The 10,000-nt window shown below is 42.6% G+C and overlaps 1 protein-coding gene across 2 annotated transcripts in view; it reads right to left on the reverse strand.

Moving 5' to 3' along the window:
• Positions 1–4,386: 4,386 nt before the first annotated feature.
• Positions 4,387–10,000, reverse strand: part of LOC143277661 (uncharacterized) — an 18,108-nt gene continuing 12,494 nt past the window's right edge. For both annotated transcript variants that reach the window (XM_076582568.1, XM_076582566.1), the window contains 5 exons: positions 7,893–8,018; positions 7,068–7,403; positions 6,358–6,498; positions 5,801–5,886; positions 4,387–4,829 (listed from right to left, as the gene is read on the reverse strand). In XM_076582568.1, the coding sequence (XP_076438683.1) occupies positions 4,776–4,829; positions 5,801–5,886; positions 6,358–6,498; positions 7,068–7,403; positions 7,893–8,018 (743 nt within the window). In that variant the 3' untranslated portion in view covers positions 4,387–4,775. The remainder of the gene's footprint in view (positions 4,830–5,800; positions 5,887–6,357; positions 6,499–7,067; positions 7,404–7,892; positions 8,019–10,000) is intronic.

The raw sequence follows: 10,000 nt of genomic DNA on the forward strand, positions 1-10,000 counted from the left end.
GTCATCGTCCTCCTCCTCGTCGTCGTCCTTGGCTTTATCATCGTCGTCCTTGTTTTTGTCATTGTCATTTTTTTTTTTTTTTTTTTGCTGTCTACGTTCACGGATATATAACTGAATGACAATTACGATGCTCCGATGTGGAAAGCATCCGACTGTTTTTGTAGCAGAAGCGTTGAACGGGATTTTTCTTCTTCTTTTTTTTCTTCTTCTTTCCGTTACACGACCAACATCGACTTGCCGATGACTCTGTCGTGGTTCATGCAAGCTGGGTATTTTCGTGTCTCCATAACCCATCGAACACTGACATGGGTTACAGATATTTTTAACGTGCGTATTTGATCTTCTACGTGCGTATACACACGAAGGGGTGTTCAGGCACTAGCAGGTCTGCACATAATATGCTGACCTGGGAGATGGGAAAAAGAAAAAAATCTCCACCCTTTATACCCACCAGGCGCCGTGACAGTGATTCGAACCCAGGACCCTCAGATTGAAAGTCCAACGCTTTAACCACTCGGCTGTTGCGCCTGTGTCTCTTTATGCTTCACCACGCAGACACAGTGATGATGTTAGTCATCATCCTGTGTGTTATTTAACGGTCATGGTATCTTATCTTTTCATCCCTTCTGTATCCTGTCCAGTCTGTTACAAGAGGGGGATGTCTTTTACTGTCTGTGTTTCAACGATGTAATGCACGGGGCTTGTTGTAAGCACTGCGTACACCCATGCGTGGGCACACGTACACACACACACACACTCTCTCTCTCACACACACATGCGCACGCGGTGCGCACACACACACACACACTATAAGCACACACACAGACACACACGCACACACGCATGACCTTAGGCTACAGTTAATTCCACAAAAATATCATAGACATCCATCTCTGTTTCGACTTTCCTTGCTACTGTCATCAACAAATGAAACCATTGTAAAACAGTTCGCTATATACTTGTATAAGGCATTCAAAATCCGCAGTTTGATATGTGATTAACTCTTTCCATACGAACGGCGAAAGAGTCGACGTTAACAGCGTTTCACCCCAATTACCATCATCAAAATATTGCAAGCGGAAGGCTCTTATACTGAAGACGTGAATGTTGACAAAGAATACCACAATTCTGACGACGGAAGCTAAAGGTTGGGTCATTCAGACACCCACTGGACATCCGAGGGGTCTGTGTAGAGGAGAAGAGAGGACTGGCCGTACTGAGTGAGTTAATTGTGCTTTTTGTGTGTGCATGTGTATTGCTAGAATTGTAGTTAAATGTTTGCTGTTCCACATTGTTCTGGAATGTAACAATTTGTGTTCACTGATCCCCTTCATGAGGGGCTACGGCTTTTATTGAATAAAAATGTTCGTTCGTTCGTTCGTTCTCTCTCTCTCTCTCACACACACACACACACACACATGCGCACGCGCGCACACACACACACACTATAAGCACACACACACACACACGCAAACACGAACAGACACACAAACACACACACACAAGCTAATTTGGTTACGTTCTGCCTGACTTGTGCGGATGTGTCGAGGATTACTTGTTCGAAGACTCTTGTCACTCACTCATACAGAGAGAGAGAGAGAGAGAGAGAGAGAGAGAGAAAGTTCGAGTTTTTTCCATACTTGTGGAGATACACTTCGATATCAGGTTGTGTAATGAAAGGAAATGTGTGTACGTGCAAAACCGCCCTCTTTTTGGTTATATAAATAAAACTGAGAGAGAGAGAGAGAGAGAGAGAGAGAGAGAGAGAGAGAGAGAGAGATCCAAATAGAAGACGTACTTGCACGTACACATTACATTTCCTTTCATTCTTTTATAATACATCCTGGTAACGATAATTATGGCTTGAGGGACACTCTGTGTGTGTGTGTGTGTGTGTGCGCGTGTGTGCGTGCGTGCGTGCGTGCGTGCGTTCGCGCGTGTACCTATCAGAGTGGATCACGTTGCCATGGGTTCTTTTTCAGTGCGCCAAGTGCGTGCTGCTCAAGGGACCTTGGTTTATCGCCTCATCCGAAGGAACGGACTGGACGCTCAGTTTCAGTTTCCAGCCAAACGTGGAAGCACAGGCGAGAGCGTGGATCAGTATCAATATCAGTGTCAGTAGCTCAAGGAGGCGTCACTGCGTTCGGTCAACTCCATATAGGCTACAGCACATCTGCCAAACAGATGCCTGACCAGCAGCGTAACCCAACCCAGCGCTTAGTCAGGCCTTGAGAAAAAAAAAGGATAATAATAATAATAATAATAAAAAATGAAATAAAATAAGATAAATAAAATAAAAAAAGAACAAAAGTTCTAAAACAAAACAAACAAAAAAAACAAAAAACACACAAAAAAACACACAAAAAACCAAACAAAAAACCCCCCAAAATAAATAAATAAAATAAAAGATAAAAAACAAAACAAAACAAAAAAACAACAAAAAAACCCCCCCAAAAAACCCACCAATAGATAAATACATAAAATGCTACTACTAGTACTCATAATATTTAAAAGAGCGTGGATTCGAACCCAGACACTACATGACGGACACTGTATCGGCATTGAGATAGGCGTCTTAACCACTCTGCCAGCTTCCTCTCCCTTGTGCACAGATCCCCAGGCAAGGCTAATCGATCTGTTTTGTCCTGTCTGTATGCACGAACATCCTTTCGTTTATACCGATACGGATCATCGATAAAAGACAATTTGTGACACGTCGATTGCTTTATCCCTTCACAGATCCTATCCTCGTGATGGCCAGCTTATAATTACTATTGTATATTATGATATCAACGTTTTAATGGCAGTTGCGTGTCGTCTCGATTTTCACATAACAGGTGTTTTGCGTTAATTTGTTCAATGTCATAATTCAGCTCATGTTATTCTATGTTAATTGTGTTGTTTTATGCTAACGTACGTGTTGTTTTTAGATCATGTGTTGTTGTTTGTTTTTTCTTTCTTTCTTTTCTTGTTGTTTTTTGGTGTCATTTGACAATTTATGAAGGTTTTTTTTTTTGTTTTTGTTTTTTTAAAGAAGCAAAACCTGTTGTGAAAATGTGTTTCTTAATATGCATGATATTCTATAAACAGTGTGTGTGTGTGCGCGCGCGCGCGTGTGTGTGTGCGTGTGTGTGTGGAGGGGAGGATGATTATGGCTGTGTGTGGAAATGAAGCTGCTGTTGTGTATTGCTCGCTCGGATGTAATTTGCTTTCGATATGGTATGTAGCTTTTCGATTTTGTTGGTCCAACCTTTGTCACGCTGTGTGTGTGTGTGTGTGTGTGTGTGTGTGTGTGTGTAAATCTGTTGCCCATCCACTTGTAGTATATTTAAAAGAAAGAAGAAACAAAACAGCGACATTAAAAAAGAAAAGAAAGAAAAAGAAAAAAAAAAAGAATTAAAAAAAAGTATTGAAGATATCACAAAGTAACTGCGTTGTGATAGTTCTGTGTTGAAGATATGACAAAATAACTGCACTTTGTGATAGTTCTGTATTGAAGACATCACAAAGTAACTGCGCTGTGATAGTTCTGTATTGAAGACATCACAAAGTAACTGCGTTTTTATAGTTCTGTATTGAAGACATCACAAAGTAACTGCGTTTTTATAGTTCTGTATTGAAGACATCACAAAGTAACTGCACTTTGTGATAGTTCTGTATTGAAGACATCACAAAGTAACTGCACGTTGTGATAGTTCTGTATTGAAGACATCACAAAGTAACTGTACTTTGTGATAGTTCTGTATTGAAGATATCACAAAGTAACTGTACTTTGTGATAGTTCTGTATTGAAGACATCACAAAGTAACTGTACTTTGTGATAGTTCTGTATTGAAGATATCACAAAGTAACTGCACTTTGTGATAGTTCTGTATTGAAGATATCACAAAGTAACTGTACTTTGTGATAGTTCTGTATTGAAGATATCACAAAGTAACTGTACTTTGTGATAGTTCTGTATTGAAGACATCACAAAGTAACTGCACGTTGTGATAGTTCTGTATTGAAGACATCACAAAGTAACTGCACTTTGTGATAGTTCTGTATTGAAGATATCACAAAGTAACTGTACTTTGTGATAGTTCTGTATTGAAGATATCACAAAGTAACTGCACTTTGTGATAGTTCTGTATTGAAGACATCACAAAGTAACTGCACTTTGTGATAGTTCTGTATTGAAGACATCACAAAGTAACTGTGTTGTGATAGTTCTGTATTGAAGACATCACAAAGTAACTGCACTTTGTGATAGTTCTGTATTGAAGACATCACAAAGTAACTGTGTTGTGATAGTTCTGTATTGAAGACATCACAAAGTAACTGTGTTGTGATAGTTCTGTATTGAAGATATCACAAAGTAATTCCGTTGTGATAGTTCTGTGTTGAAGACATCACAAAGTAACTGTGTTGTGATAGTTCTGTATTGAAGATATCACAAAGTAATTCCGTTGTGATAGTTCTGTGTTGAAGACATCACAAAGTAACTGTGTTGTGATAGTTCTGTATTGAAGACATCACAAAGTAACTGCACTTTGTGATAGTTCTGTATTGAAGATATCACAAAGTAACTGCACTTTGTGATAGTTCTGTATTGAAGACATCACAAAGTAACTGCACTTTGCGATAGTTCTGTATTGAAGATATCACAAAGTAATTGCACTTTGTGATAGTTCTGTATTGAAGACATCACAAAGTAACTGCTTTGTGATAGTTGTGGTCGCTGGAAGTGGCTGCGGCATTCAGTCCAGAGCTGGAAGCGGCAGAGGCCAGACACACTATGGCTTGTTCAGCTGGACGTAGGTATATTCCTCACCAGTTGCCGTCAGATGCTGAAACACACACACACACACACACACACACACAACCATCACATACCCTCACACACACACAAACACACACACACACACACACCCGTGCATGGACAAGCAATCACCTCCTCTGAAGGGGTGGAAAACTATCAAAACAGCAGCCTTGCAGCCATCATATTATTTACACTAAGAAGGCTTCCTGTTGCTTTGTGTGGACAGTCAGCAGAATGCAAAATCAAACCAAAATCTATGTTGCATTCCACACAGTCTTTTGAAGGATTCATTCAGAAATATTGCTTTATGTTTAGCAGTTCGGCCATCATGGATGAAAGTAAAACGTTAGCTTCATTTCTTGAGGGGAAGGTCCAGATCGACGGTGAAATCAGTTCTTTTCTCAAGTCATGAAGAACCCAGGATTCCAGAACTATGTGTGCCCAATGAATAATGTGGACAGCCTGCTCTGACTTTGAGAGAGAGGAGGGGGGGAGAGGAGCGAGGGAGAAATAAAAATATAGAGATAGAGGAAGAGAGAAAGAGAGAGAGGAGGGGGAGAGGAGCGAGGGAGAAATAAAGATATAGAGATAGAGGAATAAAGAAAGAGAGAGAAGAGCAGAAAGACAGACATAATGAAAATGAGAAAATGAAGGAGAAAGAAAGACATAGAGGACGAAAAGAAAAAGAAAAAAAAAGGAGAAAGAGGGTGGAGAGAAAGAAGATATCGTGAAAACAAAAGATTCAGATTCAGATGGTTTATTCATTAAGGCCAAAGCCCCATATGAACGAGGGGCGATAACAACATTAGTGTATGTCACCAGAACTATAGAAATTAATCATGATATAATTACATCAAAACAAAAGAGAGAGAGAGAGAGAGAGAGAGAGAGAGAGAGAGAGAGAGAGAGAGAGAGAAGAAGAAGAAGAAGAAGAAGAAGAAGAGACAAACAGGCAGACGATCAGACAGACCGACAAGATGAAAGAATGGCTGAACTCACGGAATACAAACGCTCCGTGTTCATGTAGTCGTTCTGTGAGTTATCTCCCGTGGCCCCTTCATTCACATATTCAGGCGAGTCGTCACCTGTTGACAAATGTTCGTCATCAAATGAATTCACCTGATGAAGTACCCGTTCACACTTCACTGGAGTCGAGAAAATCAAAGTAGAATGTCTGTCCCAAAGACACAACCCCATGCCGAAACGGGGCCTCGAATCCTATTCACTGGTGAACAGCTGATCAGATGTCAGTCTTATAGATTCTGCCTTGACCTTCAAACACGAAAAGAAAAAGAAGAAGAAGAAAAGAAAAAAAGAAAAAAAGGACTGATTCACTTACTTTCCTTGTACTTACAAAAAACAACAACAAACTTATATATATATACATATTTTATACACACACACACACAAACACACACACACACACACAAACACCCACCAAAAGATGAATAAAACTGCATCATATTTTCAATAGAATAAACTGCAAAGTCCAGTCCGCTAAATAGCGGACAGAGCAGAGCGGACAGCTAGTGACCATCCCGATCAATCTCACTCACCTCTTCCTGAACTGGAGGACTGGGCCCGAATCTCAGGGCCTGTGGCGGAGTCCGGGATCTCATAGTCGGCATCACCGCTATTGTCGTCCTGTGAGTTGTCTCCCATGGCCCGTCGATTCACGTATTCTGGCGTGTCGTCACCTGTTGACAAAGGTTCCTCATCAAATGAATTCACTTGATGCCATTTTACTCTGCTGTACATTTACTCAGTTAACTGTATGTGAAGCCCAGCTGATCGTGAAGGGCTTGCATGACTATTAACTGAAGACTGCGCAGCATACAAACCTTGAGAACGACTATAACAAATAACACATCTGTGCATCCCTGTATCAAACCTGATCCATTCGCCATGTTATGTCACTGAGATATCACACATGGGCTCAAACCCTAATTGATGAAACCAGAAGTCTGCCTAACCAATTCCGCGATGATGCCTCCTTCAAAATTTAAACATGTAACAATTAAAAAAAAACTGATTTGTTACTTTCCTACCTCTAAAGCTAAGCAAAAAAAAAATAAAAATAAAATAAAATAAAATAAAATAAAGGAAAATAAATAAAAAGAAGGCAACCGTAAAATAAATCTGAAAAAAAAACCCCAAGAATAAAAAAACTGCATGTTCTTTATATAGTAAAAACTCCGCAGGCCAGCCCGGCGAATAGGGCTGCAGTCCGGAAAGCCAGCGTCCAGTCCCATTCAATCTCACTTACGTGCTCCTGGACTGGAAGGCTGACCGCCCATGTCAGGCCCTGTGCCGGTCTCAGGGATTTCATAGTCTGAATCTCCGGCTGGGGACTGGACAGAAAGGGAGTCGTCAATGACGGTGATGTAATAGTGGTCCCCTGCATTGTCAGCGCTGGTCTGCTGGGCCCGGGTCCCTGCATTGTCAGCGCTGGTCTGCTGGGCCCGGGTCCTTGCATTCTCAGCGCTGGTCTGCTGGGCCCGGGTCCCTGCATTGTCGGCGCTGGTCTGGTGGGCTTGTGCTGTCCCAGAGCTGAACGACTGTGCCTCTCTCATTGGTATTTCATGTACGGGGGCATTAGCACCTGCGAAACCGTGAGAACAGTATTAAAAATGAAAGAAAGAAAAAAAAAGAAAAGAAAAAAGAATGAACAGTGTATGGACAGGAAGCAAGAAAAGAGAGACATGTAAATCTGTTTGGAATTGTTTGTTCCTATCACTGTGACCCGGGATTTATTGTTGGTACATAGCTTACATTATTCACTGAACCCTTCAGTCATGCACTGTCAGATATCTAGAATTTCCCCACCAGTAAGTGGTGATTAAAGTCCCGTTTTGACAATACACATACCTAGACGTGTACCAGTAACCATTTCGTGAATATGTGCGCCTCTGTGTGTGTGTGTGTGTGTGTGTGTGTGTGTGTGTGTGTGTGTGTGTGTGATTACAAGGGAAGGAAAATGCGAGTGGCTAGAACACAGCTAGGTTTCAACAGTTCAGGTGAGAACGCAACCGCATCGCATGTGCGTCAATATCTTTGTCAGATTCACATCATCCACTTTTCAGCCACTTACGCTTACGACGAACTACGATGATGATGATGACGGCAACGACAACCGCAGCTACCACAACACCAGTCACAATGCCAGCGATAAGTCCCAGTGGCAACGCTTCCTCAGTCTTTGGAACCTCTTCTTTCCCTTTGAGAGAGAAAATAAAACATTAAAGAATGAACGAAATCAAAGACAAAAGAAAATGAGACAGCCAAGTCTTTCAAGACGTGATAGCCACGATGCAAAATACTAAGGAAAACTCACTCACTCACTCACTCACTCACTCACTCATTCCCTTGACCGCTGGGGTCGTTGGGGGGGGACATGAGGAAGATGTCATAGCTCGCCACGCCGTTCTGTTGGCAGCTGTCGTGAGGAGATCTGGCATCGTCATTTTGGTCCATTCCTTGACGTTGTCGGACCAGCTCTTTCTCTGCCGCCCCCGTCTGCGCCCTCCCTCTACAGTCCCTTGCAGGATGGTATTGGAGAGGGTGTTATGTCGTATGACGTGACCAAACCATGCCATCTTCCGTCGTTTGACAGTCGCCAGCAGTGGTTCTTGGGGCCCAACAAGGTTGCTGACCAGGTTCCGCACATAGTCATTGGTCTTGTGCTCCTTGTAGGAGATGTGTAGTAGTCTCCTCAAGCACTTGGTTTCGAAAACGGAATTTGGCTATTTCTTAACACGAAAAACAAATTCGAGGAAATTATTTTTCATTGACCTTTGATATGAAACACTGACTTTTCAAAGCATTTTTTGTTGTTGCCATAACCTCTCACTGCACCAAGCTTGAAGAATATTACGTGCAAGATCCTGTCTCTTCTGTACCTGAAGGGTTTTTCCTTCATCATCACTGTACAGTGGCGTTCAGCTGTCCACAAAGGCGCCAAATCCTGCGAGGCCAACAGAATCGCTGCAGCAGAGCAACGCAGACAGGCCAGGAAAAGCAGTGCCAGCAAGTCCCTGACAGCTGCCACCATCCCCTGTCCACACTGCGTCAGAACCTTCCGGGCGCGGATTGGCCTGACCAGTCATCTGCGCACCCACAGAGCCCAACCCACCCACCCCCAGGATGACTAGATGGTCCTCGTCGATCCCGACGGACGAACCACACAGTGTCTTAGATCTTTGACATCTGATTGCGAGCATTCACTATGGCCACTCACTACATGCACCATTCTTGATGAAAACTGGATGGAAATATATGTGTGACTTTTATCGAACTTTTCTCCTTGTTAATTTTTGGCAAATTGTGAACTTGATCTGTGACCGATCACCTTGGCTATCATAATCATTATAATGTGGGATGAGTATCATAAAGGTCTTATAAGTATTTACCAGATTACCTCGTTTGATTTCTGTACCACTAACAGTTTCAGATAAAAAGTCAACGTTAACTCACTTAGTACGGCCAGTCCTCTCTTCTCCTCTACACAGATCCCTCGGATGTCCAGTGGGTGTCTGAATGACCCAACCTTTAGCTTCCGTCGTCAGAATTGTGGTATTCTTTGTCAACATTCACCTCTTCATTATAAGAGCCTTCCGCTTGTAATATTTTGATGATGGAAATTGGGATGAAACGCTGTTAACGTCGTCTCTTTCGCCGTTCGTATGGAAAGAGTTAATGTTCAACACGGGTGAACGCGCGCGCGCGTGCGCGCGCACACACACACACACACACACACACACAAACTCATACAACACACACCCACACACAAACTCATACAACACCCACACCCACACACCCACACAAACACACACACACGCGAGCGCGCGCGCGCGCACACACACACACACACACACAATCACAGTATTCTAGTTAGCCGAAGACTCTTAGAGAAATGTGCATTTGGACCAACTCTGAATGGCACTTTGCCCCTAGTTTCAGTGCTCTGTCTATTGTATCAGCACAATGAAATGTACAGAGAGATGGTATCCACCAGACAGCATCCGGACCGGATAGGGAAATGTCTGGTTCCGCCTGTTCCTGTGTTCAGCTCACGGTCTGTCCTGTGCACGCCACAGCGAGCGAGCGAGCGAGCCGTGGAGATGATTCATCGCCAGTATGAAGGCTATAAGGAAATATCTAGTTTCATATATGAGATAATTGTTTCGTAGACCAGCTCTG

The sequence above is a fragment of the Babylonia areolata genome, chromosome 34, assembly GCF_041734735.1.
Source record: "Babylonia areolata isolate BAREFJ2019XMU chromosome 34, ASM4173473v1, whole genome shotgun sequence".
Taxonomy (NCBI): Eukaryota; Metazoa; Mollusca; class Gastropoda; order Neogastropoda; family Buccinidae; genus Babylonia; species Babylonia areolata.